Source organism: Prorops nasuta, unplaced genomic scaffold, assembly GCF_024137725.1.
Source record: "Prorops nasuta isolate Cenicafe-Biocafe unplaced genomic scaffold, Cenicafe_Pnas_1.2 PNAS00023, whole genome shotgun sequence".
NCBI lineage: Eukaryota > Metazoa > Arthropoda > Insecta > Hymenoptera > Bethylidae > Prorops > Prorops nasuta.
Window position 1 is genome coordinate 3,654,983 of NW_027116820.1, and position 17,384 is coordinate 3,672,366.

Genomic DNA, 17,384 nt, shown 5'->3' on the forward strand with positions numbered 1-17,384 from the left:
TTCGGCGGCGGTATAGACAAGTCTTTATTTACTTTTAAATGTACTTGTCGTTGAGACACTACTGTGCCTCTTGATTTATTTGTAAATTCATACTTTTTCCAAAAACAATATATACAAATTATTTGCATTACGGGGCCATTTACTATTTATTATTTTATTGTTATCAACAGTTATCCAAGTAGAACCTGTACTACGTAATATAGCAGTATAATGTCCTTCCGTAATAGTATCACCATCATGGAAGATACCACCAATAACTTTATAAGTGTTATTCATAATTCGTAATTTTGTTGTTGGAATTCCTTTAATACCACATTGTTTAAGTTTCATTAATTCATGTCCAACTATTTTAAATATTACGAATTGAATGATAAGCACGTTACTACTCGCTGTTATATCAACTTTTTCTAGTTGATATTTGCCGTTACAATATTTACAACGCTTCTCTCTTTTAATCCATATCGAATAATTTTGATCTATTAATTCAGAAAGATTAAATGATTTTTTGGATATTTGAGGTATATTAATTGAAATTAAACAGCTTGCAAAATGACACATTTTTGTGTCATTGCACGTAACACATCTTGAAGTAGTAGTAAAGTTATTTTCTACAAGTGGCTGAATATAATGGAATTTTTTGCAAACATCTACAAGAAATTTGCTTGCATCTTGTTGAATGTTCTCAAAGTAAGTATTTCCTAAATATTGTCTAATTTCATCAAGTGTTATAATATTTGTATTAGACTGATAAGCAATGATAAAACGGTTCATCAAATCACTTTTATCTAATAAAAATGTAGAGTTTCTAATTGAGGAACAATAGAACATGCATTGCATCGTCGCATTTGCATATGATGCAATCTTATTTTCATCTGTAATTCCTTTTACATTCCATCCCACATTACTAGGATTTTCATTATTACTAATTTGACACTCCATTATGTTCTTTGGTATCATCCAGATAGTATCGGCTAATTTTCGAGCTTTACTGTTAAAAATATTTATTTTCTCTAACTCAGGTCTAAATTTTTGTCTAAGTCTATTATATTCTAATATAGCCAAATCACTCGCTTTCACAGAAGAAGGATCGTAGTTAATAATATGCAATCCTTCTAATTTGGTTACTCGCGAAAGTGCAACGTAAGCTTGAGCTATTTCCTCCTTCGGCCTGTTTTGGACGAGGAGGAGGAGGGTTAGGCCCTGGCTGGCCTTGTGGCGGTGCTTCGGGTGGCGGTGCTTGGGGTGGTGCCGGTGGTGCCGGCGGTGCTGCTGCTGCTGCTGCTGCTGCTGCTTGATCTGGCAGTGCTACTGAAACAATATAATTTAGAATTATTATTATTTTTTTTTTTTAATTTATTTTGTTAACTTACCATTAACTGGAGGCGTGTAACGCCTGGTCGGCGGAATGGGCAATTCCTGCCCAACCACTCTCCCTGATGGCCCAGGCAATGCTTCTGAAAATAATTAATGTAATTGTTAATACACCTATAATAGTATTAAAAAATATAACTTAATAGGTTAAATATCATATTAATTCTTCTAGCTTTTGCTTCAACAAAAGCTACTATACAATATTTTAACCTATCTAAGTTACCACGTGCATGCATTTATCTATTTAATTTTTATTAATGAGATACATACCCTCAATATCCATCATTCCGAGCAGTCTCTGAAATATAAAAAACATGAGTTACATTAATTGATTTATATTTTTAATTCAATAAGCAATAAAAATTAAATAAAATCAGCAACTTACATCTTCCTCGCTGCTTCGGTCAGACATCTTTTAAAAACAAACCTATAGATTGTACTCTCTAGTGTATTTCTTTTCAGAATTCAAATTTTGATAGATTGCACACTCATAGGAGATTTCGTATTATTTTACTATAGCTATTTTAACTAGTATAATTACTGCTTTCCGTTTGATTTAAATATGAAACAATGACCGAGATTAATTAAATAAAATAATATTTATAATGAATAATAGCAGCAATTAAACCAAAATAATCATTAAAACTTAACTATCTGCGCTTTTATTAATTATGATAATGTATATTAAGTGATTAGGTGCTACAGTCAAATAATACAATCCTAGAGTTTTTCTCTTAGGGCCGTTGTAATTTGGAAAAATTCAGGGCTGGAAACCTTAGAATTTGAAGGCAAAAAAGCAGTAATCATTCTAGGTAGACGGTAATTCCATGCGAAAATGATAAATTTTTATATAATTTATCTAGTTTTACTTCAGGGTGTCTTCATTTCAAGCTCCCGAACATGAAAAATGCTTTTTTGTTTTCAAATTCTGAGGTATCCAGCCCTGAATTTAAAGGCAAAAAAGCAGCAATCATTCTAGGTAGACGGTAATTCCATGCGAAAATGATAAATTTTTATATGATTTATCTAGTTTTACTTCAGAGTGTCTTCATTTCAAGCTCCCGAACATAAAAAATGCTTTTTTGTTTTCAAATTCTGAGGTTTCCACCCTTGAATTTTTCCAAATTACAACGGCCCTTAGAGTGAGTCCGACCAAAACCTGTAAGGTAAAATTTTACCACCTAAGATTGCCAATTTATCGAAAATACGTATGCTGATTGGCTAATTCACAGCAAATTGGCAATCCTACATGGTAAAATTTTACCTTACAGGTTTTGGTCGGACTTACCCTAAAGGCAGAACATAAGGTCTGTTCTCGTTGCCTACACTTTTTACACTTTGTGCACTTTTTAGGGTGTCAACTTATACAATGGACAAAGACAGAAATACGGAAAGCGTAGAAAGTGTTAAAAGTGTAGGCCAACGAGAACAGACCTATAGAACTATATTATTTTACTATAGCATTAAATCACTTACATTGGCTGCGTTTCAAAACTTTAGCGCTATGGTAGCGCTACGTAAAATACGTGTCATGATTGGTCAAATTGATTCAACTGACCAATCATGATATAGCGCTACCTTAGCGCTTAAAATTTGAAACGCAACCATTGGTTTACATTTCTAATCCTTAGCGCTAAAGTAACGCTGTATCGTGATTGATCGATTCAGTTAATTTAACCAATCATGACAAGTCTTTTGCATAGCGCTATACATAAGCACCAAAGATTAGAAACGTATTACTATAATTAACAAAAGCATAGATAGTTTATTTTTAATGGTTATTTTAGTTTAATTGCTTCTACTATTTATTATAAATATCATTTTACTCAAATAATCTGGGTCGTTAAGTTTAATACTTAAGGCCCAAAACTTCCAGTCGGATTAAGTTAATTATTATGTGACGTCAAATGTATTGATTGAGTTCCTTTTAACTTTTCATTCCTTCCAAACTTTCATAATAACTGGCATTAAATTGATTACTATTATGATATTTTTATTGGCTGCGTTTCAAAACTTTAGCGCTATGGTAGCGCTACGTAAAATACGTGTCATGATTGGTCAAATTGATTCAACTGACCAATCATGATATAGCGCTACCTTAGGGCTTAAAATTTGAAACGCAACCATTAACTTCAGATCTCAGGATCACCAAAGAGTTCTGGCATATCCTATGCCAAACTCAGATCATTTTTATCTTTTTCTGGACATTTTTAATCAGAAAATATCACAAAGAATATCGTTAAAGCCTCTGCTTTTTAGATATTCCGCTGTCAATTTCCTACTTTCACCCACCGTATACCTGTAAAATGAAAAATCATAAATTAATGGATTTTTCATAATTGTATGCTTCTAAAAGTTTGATCATAACACTTTTTAAATATTAGCCTCATATTGCATAGAATTTTAGTGCAAACTGAGTTGAGAGCCCTTCTTTTCTCAGAATGTGGTATTAAATTTATTATTTTATTGACATCTTCTTTAACTCCAGGTCTGAATATAAACATTGGGTTCTGGCATATCCTATGCCAAACCAAGGTCATTTTTATCTTCCTCTGTATATTCAGAATTAGGAATTACTATGGAGAATATCTAAGAAGTAGAGGCTTCCTAGATATTCTGCTGTCAATTTGCTACTTTCACCCACCGTATGACTTTAAATGAAATAAAATGACTCTATGAATTTTCCTGATTATAAGATTCTAGAGGTTTTGTTTATAACACATATTAAATATTAACCTCATATTGCATAGAATTTTAGTGCAAACTGAGTTGCAAGCCCTTCTTCTCTCAGAATGTGGCATTAAATTTATTATTTTGTTGACATCTTTTTTAATTCCAGGTCTGAATATCAACATTGAGTTCTAGCATATCCTGCGCCAAACCAGTGTCATTTTTATTTTCCTCTTGACATTCAGAATCAGGAACTACTATGGAGAATATCGTTCAAGCCTCTGCTTTTCAGATATTCCGCTGTCAATTTCCTACTTTCACCCACTGTATGCCTGTACAATGAAAAATGATAAATTATTGGCATTTTCATAATAATAAGGTTCTAGATGTTTTAGTCATATCGATTGTTAAATATTATCCTCTTATTCCTTAGATTTTTAGTCCAAACTGGATGGCAAGCCCTTCATTTATCACAATGTGGCTTTAAATTTATTACTTTTTTAATATTTTTATTAACTTTATGTCTTAACATCACCATTGAGTTCTGGTATATCCTATGCCAACCATAGGTTATTTTTATCTTCCTCTGGACATTCTCAATCAGAAAATACCACAGAGAATATCAATAAAGTCTTTGCTTCTTAAATATTCTGCTGTCACACACAATTTTATCTCCTTTTCAATTGTACAAATGTCATTTGCAAAATACTAAGCTAACGAATTATTATGATTAATATATCATTCTAAAGAATTCTCATCATAACATTCATCAATCATTAGTCTTATATTTTAAAGAATTTTACTTTGTACTCACTAGCAGGTGTTTCTTTTTCCAGGCTTCAGTTTCAAACATCAAGTTTTTGTATATTTTAATAATTAACTGCTGCTGTCTATATCACCATTTGCATTTCTTACTTTTAAATATAGAATTTGTCCGGATAGTTGATATTACAATTATCAATGTTATAGTATCGTTACCATGGAAATCCATTTTGATAATTTTAAACTTCTCCGTCTATTGCACAACTTTCTAGCCAAAAATCTTTTTTCAAACTTTCCTTATGCAAAACATTATATTAACCTGAAAACATAAAATCCCACAAAGTACCACAAAATATTAAATTTTAATATATTTTACAGTGCTGTGTTACTTATCTGATTCTGTTTCAGACTCTTTCATGTATTCATTCCTTTAGTTTGTTTAACAACTTTATAGCCAAAAATCTTTTTTCAAACTTTTCTTCATATAAAACATTATATCTTTCTAAAATGAGGTGGCATTACAAGAATCTTAACCTGAAAACATAAAATCCCACAAAGTACCACAAAATATTAAATTTTAATATATTTTACAATGTTGTGTTACTTATCTGATTCTCCATCAGACTCCTTCATGTATTTATTCCTTTAGTTTAATTATCTACACTTTGAATTATATCATACTATTTTTATCCCAACAGAGTAATTTTGATTTTGACAGTTCTATCAAAATCGATCGAAATTTAGGGTTATGCCGGTATTGAATATAGCAGTTGAATATAGCAGCCAACTTCAGCCCGAGACATACAGAGAGAAAAGGGAGAAGAATTTCAACTTTGGCATATATATAGCTAACAGAGTATGAGATCTCTGGATTGCGTGAACCGATTTTAATGTTTATGGGCTCAAATGAAAGCTCGTTCAAAACCATTTTAAGAAAAGCTTTGCTTAAATCATGATAGTGGATTATTCACAAAGAAAAATCGGTTTAAAAATTAGGACAGCCAAACTTGCTGTATAAGAGAGTAGTGCCTCGACGGCCGTATATACATGTCATTATCTACTTTTTTGTGTACTTGCCGTCGAGACACTACCGTGTCTCTTGATCAAGTTTTATTGTAAATTAGTAATGATGTACGATAATGTTTTGATTGCTACTTTTATAAATTAAAACTAGTTCAATTAACCTATTATTTATATTTCTTCCCTCATTCCAAATTCTATATACACATAGCACGTAATTGCATATTCTCATATTAGTCATATATTCTTTAAATTATTAACAAAATTATTACAATTTTATATTTGTAGGGCATAACTGTTTGTTGCAATGATTTTTATTATTCGATCAATGTAAGACAAGTTGCAAAGGGTTTCTGCTAATGTTTTATTGATCCACCACATCCTTCCACATCTTGTGTGACATTTATTTGGCTCCGTTGCACTATTTTCTTCTAGTCTATAACATATAACATTAATTTTCTAATCATTTATACATACACACAGATCTGATAATACTGCTGATCTGCAATTATTTTTGTAATAGTTGAAATGATTGTTAAACCATTATCTTCTTTAATTTGTAAAATGGACATTTGAATGATACTATTAAAATTTGGCATCTTTTCTGCGAGATATGTTCTCATAATACTTGTGAAAATAAAGTTCGTTAAAAGGTATTTTTATACTGCTGAGTTCATCTTCTTTTCAGCTTCAAATAGTTTTCCCACTACACGCATAGATATCCATTTTGAATATAGAATACTTATTTCATTACATCTATTATGAGGTTGTTAGGATTGATAGAAAGACATATCAATTCTTTGAAAATGATATAATATATATCTAGTAAAAAGATAAATTAAGGAGGCTTACGATTAAAGATTGGCATTTCAATCCAGATTTACTTTTCTGCAGTCATGCAACTATCAACTCAAAAATTACTATACCGATCCGGATTGTCGCCTTCCGACAAAAGTCAATCCAGATTGAAAAGAATGGGAAGTGACCAAATTGCAAGTGTAAAGGATAAAAAAATTAAAGATAACCTCGTTAAAAAATACAGCAGTAAAATAGTGTAATACTATTTCTTTTTTTTTAAGATTATTGAAAAGAACATGGAAGAAAGTGACTTCGAAATTATTATAAATGAGATACAAGAAGATTGCTCAGGTGAAATTGATTTTTTATATGTGCATATAAAATATTTTTACTTGTTTAATTACTATTCAAATATTTATTTTTCTTAGATAATAATAACAGATTCGAATGGACATTAGAAAATACTAAATTATTATTGGAAGAAGTAAGGGTTAAGTCCGAGCATTTGAATAAAAAAAATTGCATAAATAAAAAAATATGGCAAGAAATTGCTTGCGTTTTTAAATCTAAAGGGCACTTCGCTACTCCAGAGCAATGTTCTTTCAAATGGAAAAATTTGAAACAAAAATATAAGAAAATAAAAGATAACAACCAAAAAACAGGCAACAGTAGAGAAACTTGGGTACATTTTAATGTGATTAATGAAATTATGGATCCAATGCCAGAAGTGAATCCAGTTTCTTTGGCTTACAGTGTATTATACCCTGAAAAGAATGATGAAAACGCTTGTTGCTCAAACATAATGCCAAAAAGAACAATTACAAAGCGGTCGAACATTAAAAAAAATGTGAAACCTGAAGATTTTTATAAGCAAAAAGAAAAGCATCATCGTGAGAACCTTGAACTGAAAAAGGAATTTTTATCCTTACTAAAGGTGCATCTAAAACGTACATAAAAATAGATTCATTTTAAGGTAACAAAATTATGTGACAAGTATTAAGTAATTGCATTTGTTTATGTTTTTTGGTTAGGACTAATCAATTTGTGAAATATATACTTATATAGATTATAATTTTCAGTTGAAAATCAGAACAAGACTGGAATTTTTTTCTAAGGTATTAAGAACAAGCCAGTCATATTTACATCTTACAGCACGCTTGAACAATAATATATTAAAGTATTATAGTTAAATAAGAAGTACTCACACTCAATTATAATTTTTAAAGAGGAGTAAACTGTAAGAGAAAGATAGTCTTGAAGGTTAGTAAACATTATCAAAGTTTATAATATGTAATCTAAGGAAAGGTATCATTTTTCAGGTCGGTGATACACAATAATTAAGTGACTATGATGCACCTTTAACATTTTTTCTACTGGAAAAATTTTATTTTAACTTTGGATTGAAAAGCACTCAAAGATAGTCGAAATCATACATTATATGTAAAAAGTTCATCGTTTCAAGATAAAATGTATGTTCCTAAGTTAATTTTATTTGTTTCGAATTAAAATCAGAAATTTTATGTTTGTCATTTATTATATTTATATTGTTATGAATGTGTTACCATTAGAATTAAATTGGCAATATGCGTAATTTAATTTTTTTAATGTATAAGATTTGTGATGATTAAAGTTTCTTTGAAGTCTAAACTGTAAAACTATTTATTGTATGACCTTTGGTATTTTACGTAATACAATTTAATATACTTGCAGATAATTGATAATACATAAATATAAAGAATATAGAAGAAAAGCTTTCAAGAATTAAAACGTACAGGAATAACAAATGAATGTTTACCAATTTTTTTATTTTTAATTAAATTAATATTTAACACAGAATTTAATAAAGTAGCTAGTAGTTCCCTTTTTTCTTTTCCATCTACAAAGATGTCATTGTTATTATTATAGTACATATCTTCTTCGTCATCTTCATTCACCTCAATTGATTCAAAGGGATCATCATCATTTTCAATACAAATATTGTGCAATATGCAACAAGCTAATATTACAGAAGGAATCATATCCGTATTAAACATATAAATGTAGTTTAATTTTCTGAATCTTCCTTTTAGAAGCCCAAAGGTTCGCTCTATTATCATCCTTGTAGAACAAAATTTTCTGTTATAGTTTATTTGTATTTCATTTAAATGGCCGTTATCCTTATAAGGTGTTAATAAGATCTTGTATAAGGGATATGCTGAATCTCCCAGTAAGTGTGTATTATTAGGAAAATATCTGTCACATTCATTGTCTATTACTAATTTGATTTTGCTATTCTGCCATACCCGAGCATCATGAACACTACCACAGTAACCAGTAAAGACATCGATAAACTTCCTGTTTGAATCACAAATCCCTTGTAAATGTATCGAATGAAAGCCTTTACGGTTTATATAACTGTTGGGATGGTTTTTGGGAGCACTTATGGGAATATGGCATCCATCGATAACACCAATCACTCCAGGAAAATGACTAATTTCAGCAAATTTTTGTATATTATATTTAATTTGGTAATCATTTGGCCATTTAATGTAATCTGCTGCATGATTTTGGAGTACGTATGTTACATTAAAAACGCAATTCCATATAGTACTTTTACTTAAATCGAATCGATCTGATACAGATCTGAAACAAAAAAATATATATATATCTTATGTAGTAGAACTATTGTTTAAAATTCAACCCTACTTTTATCAAACATAATCTAGTCTTTCATATTAGTTGAGTATTGATTTATGTGGGCCTTCTTAAGGACACACACACACAATGACTTTACTCTAAACCTTCAATGCTATTCGCTATGTGCACACCTACACGTTGGCAGTCAGGTAAGAATGTGTAGCAATATACATAAACAAAAAAAGTCCGGCAAAAGTGACAAAATTTACCGATAGTCAGCGCTGATATTAAGCATATGCATCACTACACATTCTTACCTGACTACCAATGTGTAGATGTGCACATAGCGAATAGCAATACCCTCTTAAACTTTCACCACCATGAGCATATACATATAATAAATAAATACAAATCTATTACTTCAATATAAACTTAAGTTACACAATAGCCACAGAAACATTAACTTACCTGAATACCTCCTGATTTCCAAATATCCATAATGCAATAGCTAATTGCTTAAAAGGATGTACTTTGGGACCATTAGCTCTACGAAGTAGACATGGTCCTATTCGTTGTACCAATGCTTCAAATGTAAACTTCGATAGTCTGAAGTGTGATTTAAAATCTGCAAATAAATAATACTCTAAATTATATTATATAATGTTACTTACAGATATCACAAAAAGAAGCGGTACAGTAAACAGTACATAATATTATGAACTATTTAGTTAAGACTAATTTTTATATATAAAAATATAATATGCTATATATGTTACATTAAGACATTTTCAAATACCTGATAGTGAATAATGGAGCACAACATTTGGCAAATAATTTGCCATTCTAGCATGATATTCTCTTTTTCCTGATAACATTATTATATTTTCATCTTCTAGTTCACTATTAGCATCTTCAAAAAGTGAATTCCAGAAACATAATATATCCATTTTAACTACAGCCACTTATAATTTATTTCTTATAATTAATAATAACAAGATATTATCTTGTATTGACACAAATATGTGCTCTGTTAATTGTACTCCAAAATGTTCAATTTGTAATCAGGATTGACTTTTGTCGAAAAGCGACAATCTGGATCGATCTAGTAATTTTTGAGTTGATAGTTGCATGACTGCAGAAAAGTAAATCTGGATTGAAATGCCAATCTTTAATCGTAAGCCTCCTAAGATTTTAGAACAAATGAATTTCACAAACAAATAGGAGTATCAAAATATGTATCATATATTGAGGATGGATATACAAATGTGAAGTTGGATAATTATTTGAAGCTAAAAACAAGAAGCATTCAGCAGTACATTTAAATGTATTGGAGAACAACATCCTCTCAAATGTAAAGAGAAGATATCCTATGGAAGAGGTGCCAAACATTATAAGCACAATAATTCAAGTGTCCATTTTTCAAATTTAACAGAACAATGGTTTACCAATCATCTTAATATTTATAAAATCAGTTAGTTAATAGAATAGCCATATCCAAGTGTATTTAAAAATAGCAAAAAAATATTGGTATATGTTGAAAACTTGAAAAAGGGATTAACAAGGAAAATAGATGTCATACAAGATATGGAAAAATGTGGTGGATCAATAAGACATTTGCAGAAACCCTTTGCAATTTGTCTTACATTGATCGAATAATAAAGTCATTGCTACAAACAGTTATGCTCTACAAATATAAAATTATGGTAATTTTATTAGTAAATTAAAGAATATATGATTAATATGAGAATATGTAATTACGTACTATGTGTATATAGAATTTGGATTAAGGTGTAACGTAGGGGTCAGCCACCTCGCCGAACCAAAGTAGATCGCACCCGTCCGTGTGCAATACCGGTAGTATTGCACATTGCTGACACCCGGACTTCTTTTCCGGAAATGCGTCAAACCTTGGGCGTCGGCCGTGGATGTGGAGACTTTTTGGTTGTCATGTGTCAAAAGATCATGGCGCTACTGACGACACATGACCTATTAAGCCTCCTACATATATGCGAGTTCCGCGACCCTTGAGTTGAGTCTTATTCTGTGCAAGCTTAGCCGCTGCCGCATCATCCGCGTTCCAAGGTCGCAACTCTAGTGTTCGTTCCACGGGAGCAGAGTACTCCACCGTATTCTAACAAATCTCTTGCCCAGTCGCCGTGTACTAGTAGTTAAGTCTAGTATAATTCAATCCGAAACAAGTCGTGTAGAAATTGTCGCGAGTGTACATCTTTCAGTCGTGCCTAACACGTACCGTTCTGGAAGACAAGCACAACTACTACGAACTGATCATAATTAATTAAGTGCGAGTAATCCATAATCATCGGAGAGTCTAGTCTCTCCAATAGTTGTGACAAATAGTAAATAATCCTGCGAATGCTGATCCAGCATAATTAGCGTTTACTGTAAGTACATTTGCAATACCTGAAAATACATAGTTTTGTGTCAAACCTGCTGTTCCAACGTATGTTTATACATACTATCATTCACCCCGAATCTTGCCAATTCATTACATTCTTACCGCTCGGAGTGTAATACTATATTTCATTGTACCGATAGTCGAAAAGCTCAATCGGCGTTTCTACTGACCCAGACTGTAGTGTCGAGTCAGCGTGAAACTCGACCGATAGGCGGCCACGACTACCCAGTACGTAACAAAGGAAAGAAATATAAATAATAGGTTAATTGAACTAGTTTTAATTTATAAAAGTAGCAATCAAAACATTATCGTACATCATTACTAATTTACAATAAAACTTGATTGTATATACACCAATCGCTTACACATTCACTGTTATAACATTATGTCTAAATTATTGAAATGACTGGGCTACACAGAAATGCTTTATAATTTAATGCTTTTTCATTTATTGATCTATAAGTACTTTTTTCCTTCATTGAAACTCATCAGAAACAGGATTTCACCTGTAACAAAAATAAAATAATCAAAAAGTATATTTCCTTAGAAATTTACAATAATTTTCATGTTTTGTTATTAATTAGTACTCATCTGATATGTTTTTTCTTCTCTGTTATTTACTAAAATCCTTTCTTCTTTTCTAAAATCGTTTTCCGAAAATATTATTCTTGTTTACAATTAAAAATTAAGGTTAACCACGCCATTTGATAGCTAAGGACAAACTCCATTTTGCTACAGTTAAAATTCCCTAGATAAGGAGTCCTTAATCTAAGGAGCTTCTTAAGGACCGACTATGAATACGGCCGTAAGCTGGAACATGAAAATCTGGGATTCCACAAGTTTTACAACTTTGATACAAGATTCGTTTATAGCATCGAAAAACAAAAAGATGCATGGATTGTAGCACTATGGTGGGTAGCTTCCATTAAAATTTGGAAATTTTTTCAAATTTTATCAATTTTTGTCCACGGTCAAAATGAGGTAACAGTAGACGGTGCAGATGGATTTATTCTCTAAACCGTAACAGATAACAGTATTATCCATAGGACCTTTTTTACTTAGCTCGATGAGATCGATAAAAGACTCCATTGGACCTAGTCCCCATCTTGACTCCTTTTGCTGATAATTATCTGGAAACATGAAATTGGAAGTTTCGTCAATTACTACAAATCTGATGTTATAGTCATTTGGGGCTTTGGAAAGCTTCATGTTTCAAGCATTAATATCATTTTCTGTTTACGGTGAAAGAAAACTTCTATATAATGGAATCTAAGAGCATGATTATTATAATTTGGATGTAGGACCTCCATATCCTACTGAATAGGTTACGCAAATAATGTGAACCGTGTTACTTATGGATAATATGAAATCTGTTCTATTTGGCAGCAACTATAATACTTATGGTTTACCTCTTAGAGCTTAGATTTCTGTGTAAACAGCTATTTGGTAGCTGTGCTCTGTGGATTGCTTATATAAATGTCTCTTCCATTTTGTAAATTTGTTTAGTTATAAAGTTTAAATTAAATGTAATCCGAGTTACAATGGCTCAATTAGTAGATGCATTTGACATGAGATTCTGATAAATTTAATAATGATTGTATAATAGCCAATTTCTGATTGTGTATATTCTATATTTTATTAAATAAACAGTGGTTTGGTTTCACCCTCCCCCCCGCTCATAAATTACACCTCACTCATTTTAATACTGTAAAGTTACAATTACAAACAATCTACAGAGTGTAAACTATCAATTGGCTACTTACCAGAACTCTAAGGTCTAAAGGCAAGCCGCAATTGTATTTGCTGCAAAACAAAAATGATTTCCTAATAAACGAAAGCAACAGGGCTCTCATACTGCCGCTTTCCAACAAATTGGATTTCAGCATATTGTCTAATATCAATATTCTCTAAAGATTTATCAAAAGTTTCTGTAAGCAAAAATAAAAGATTTTAGAGAATTGTCTGCTCCTATACGAAATAGTACACTTCTAATTGAATAACAATTTACAATGCATTGTATAACTGCATTTGCGTATGAAGAAATATAATCACGTTTCATTATCCCTCTTATGTATTAATCAATATCATTTGCATATACAGCAATTAATGACAAATTTAGATGATGAAAGTTCTACTTATTACTACAACCTTCTATCCTCATAAAAAATTAGTCACCAAAAATTTTCGTAAGTTATAATGTTTCAACTGCATATCTTTACGCAAACATGTGACTGCTTAGCCTATTTCCCACTATTCTAGATGCTCCTTCTTGTTTCTGATATAACCTGTAAATATGAAAATTATAATATAAACATTGCTAATTAAGATAAAATATGTATAAATTAAAATTAGATAGGTATTAGACGATACAATTTTCTTCCAATTGTTGCTTTGCTACTTATAGCTCAAGTCATATATAATAGTTTCCAGGCTTACTGTTTAAATATACATATACATCGGTTAATGAAAAATTAAAATGATGAAAGATCTGCTTATTACAACAACTTTCTATCCTCATTAACATTAGTCACCAAAAGTATTTGTAAATTATAATGTTTTATCTGCATATCTTTACACAAACATGTGACTGCTTATCTAATTTCCCCCTATTATAGATGCTCCTTCTTCTTTCTGAAATAACCTGTAAATAAAACAAAATTTTAATATAAACAATGCTAATTAAGAGAAAAGGACCCCGCACTAATCATATGGAAAATCGGTCCCGGTCAAATAAATTGGTTTTTACATATGTTGTAGCTTATTACCTACTGAACAAAAGATGTAAAGGGTACAAAGCTCAATATTGGATAGTTATCGAGTTATAACCAATCAAACATGTAAAATTCGGGCTGCCGAATAATCAAATCTCGGAAGGTATTGATTTTTTTGAAAAATGTTTTAAACAAAAATAGTAGGGTTTTACAAAATTTGTTAATTAGTGATATTATTTAAGAATTTTGAAGAAACTTGAAAAGCTCCGTGAACAAAAATTTTTGTCTTACAGCAGAGATAAGGACCCTACGGTTCGTCACTTCCGTAGTATTTTTTGACTCCAAACCCTCTCTGCTGTGTGTTTATATGTGTGGTAATATAATAAAGGATATTATTGTTTATTACTCATTATTTGGATCCTGCTGTGGTGGTCTCTGAGCAGCATCTAATATTGTGTTCAATAATGATGAAGAGGGATAGCGAATATTGGGCTGGTGTCGTGCATATCCTAAGTACCACAACACGCTAGCTACATGTGCACATGTACCCACAGTCCGTGCGCCTGACTTACAGGTACAGTAATAACCCAAAATCGCATCCCTCTCATCATCTATATTATCTGCATCTCTTATGTCGTAAGCTATAAATATTTGATGTTTTGTAGCATTACGGAATCGTGAAAACACTCGCACCCTTATGAAACCTTGTTCATCAAACAACGAATCCAATTGAAATTCTTCTTGTGCATCACGCTGCATCTTATCTTGAATATAAGATCTTGCTAGACGAACCTGAAATGTGCCAATAGTCAAATCTCGTAAATATTCTAACGTTAGGCGTGGAAAGTCACGTAATTGCCCTTCATGTAAATGTATCCATTGTGCATTTCTATAACACATTCTTTCTACTTCAACTCGCGCTTGAATAATATTAACCTCTCTAGATTTATCAAGAAGTTCTCTCGCTAATTCTGCATTAGCTTCTGTCATTAAAATTAAAGGATGATATCTATTAATTATAGCACCTGCAATGTTATAAAAGTCGCCTAAGTGATGAAGTTGAGGCATTATAATTATATGATCAAAGAACTTGAACAGAGATTTGATATGTCCATTTCTAGCTTCAATTATCCACCTTGTTTTTGTCACCAATCGAGACTCATTAGCTTCTTGAGTGCATAATTGTTTCTGTTGAGGTTCAAGAAAAGCTGGCATTTTATGCTCAATGCCTAATTCGCGAAGTAATAGCTGAGCATCTCGATATCCACGATCCAATATAAAAATGTCACCATCATGAAACCATCCTCTCATATTGTCCGCATCACGTTGAAATTCATTATTTAATATTCGAGCATCATTGTTACGTGAATCGGAAAAGTAAGGACCCTGAATAGCCAGTATATACCCATCTGGAGCAACTATAAGAGAAGGTTTTATCAGATGTCGACCTTTTTGCATTGAGTATGTTTGTCGCAAAACACGAAAGTTGCTACTTTTATGAGTATAAGAATAAGTACCGTCAATATAAGCAATTACTTTCGGAATAGTTGGCTCAGAATTATATAATTCGTTTGCAAAAGGTGTTACATGTCTCATTATATACTCTTCTCGAGTTATAGCTTGAAAGCCAATATTATCAGGGACGAATCTGTTTACTAAAGACTGCCGAACTTTGGAAATCGCTAAACTCACTGCTTGTCTAGACGAATACTGAAACAGTACTTTCAGAAATTCATCAGACAGTCCTTGTCGCAGCTTGCATAGAAAAATTAAAAGATCTTTTTTAGTAACGTTTCTGATACCTTGTTCTTCGAATATAGGATCGCAATATGTATACAACTCTTGAAACTGTTGTTTTGTAAAGGGTGCTATACATTTAAATTCATCCTCTGTAAAACTATTTTCGTTTTCATAGCGATTATTATTACTTGCTATATTACGAAGAGCTTCTAAGAAAACTTGCAGTTGCTGACCTTTTATTACATATGGTCTATAAATAAATCGCAAACCTGGCAGCAGTGACTGTAAAATAAATCCGCGATCATCTAAGTGTTTGTCACAACAATAAACGTGTTCAGGAATATAAATAATTTTCAAAACATAGACATTTACCCTGGATTCTAACGACAATCGTCTAATATTTACAATAGCATTGCAAAATAAACAAGAATTATTTCGGGTTTGAGTAATGACGTTGAGTCGTAGGCACGTCGGATCAAGTTCTATCTGTTCTATTTCATGTATAATAGATATATTGCAATTAAAACATAATCGGCTTTCATTGTCTATGTCAATGGGCTCCTTACCCAGTCCAGTTCGTCTAAACACAGCGATTTGTTTTTTAATTGCATCATTATCGCCATTAATTCGTACCATTTGTCGAGCTTGAAAAGCACGATCGCAAACACAGCAATGTATTCGATGTCTGTAAGCCATGATAATATTTTATTATCGAATTGCGTAGAAATATCAGATATCCGATATCAATAATATCAATATCGAACGTAGTAACGTCAGAAAGTAATAGCATACGACAGCAATAACGCTAGAATAGATACGCTTAGTAATGACAAAGTCTGCGCTAGCAATATAAACCAATATGATTTCTTACAGATTGCAGATAGAACACTAAATCGCCCGCGGTGTAGCAGTGGGGATAAGTCGCCTGGCGGCTCTAACTGTAGGAATAGAACGCTCTACACATAACTCTACGCTCATAACCAGAGATGGTAAATCGTGTATATTGATTCTCAAGAAGTTTTAGTAGGAAAAAGGTTCATCAAAAATATTTTGAAAACGTCTCGAATTTAGCTACACGAATATAATAAAAAATAACCGTTTTTGTGGAAGATTTCGGTTCACGGAGTTCTTCAAGGTTCTTCAAAATTCTTAAATAATATCACTAATTAACAATTTTGTAAAACCCTACTATTTTTGTTTAAAACATTTTTCAAAAAAATCAATACCTTCCGAGATTTGATTATTCGGCAGCCCGAATTTTACATGTTTGATTGGTTATA

At 31.6% G+C, this 17,384-nt stretch overlaps 3 protein-coding genes across 3 annotated transcripts; 1 reads left to right on the forward strand and 2 right to left on the reverse strand.

Annotated features, from left to right (window-relative positions):
- The first annotated feature begins 6,917 nt into the window (after positions 1–6,917).
- LOC136781613 (uncharacterized) lies at positions 6,918–7,576 on the forward strand. Its single transcript, XM_066740508.1, has 2 exons — positions 6,918–6,972; positions 7,050–7,576. Exons 1-2 carry the CDS (start codon positions 6,918–6,920, stop codon positions 7,574–7,576), a joined length of 582 nt encoding a protein of 193 aa, XP_066596605.1.
- A 799-nt stretch (positions 7,577–8,375) lies between these two features.
- On the reverse strand, positions 8,376–10,184 carry LOC136781615 (putative nuclease HARBI1). The gene is made up of 3 exons (XM_066740509.1): positions 10,034–10,184; positions 9,706–9,862; positions 8,376–9,243 (listed from the first exon to the last, which is right to left on the reverse strand). The coding sequence occupies exons 1-3, from the start codon at positions 10,182–10,184 to the stop codon at positions 8,376–8,378; spliced, it is 1,176 nt and encodes a 391-aa protein (XP_066596606.1).
- A 4,582-nt stretch (positions 10,185–14,766) lies between these two features.
- Positions 14,767–16,800, reverse strand: LOC136781616 (uncharacterized). The gene has a single exon (XM_066740510.1). It carries the CDS (start codon positions 16,798–16,800, stop codon positions 14,767–14,769), a length of 2,034 nt encoding a protein of 677 aa, XP_066596607.1.
- Between the last annotated feature and the right edge of the window lie 584 nt (positions 16,801–17,384).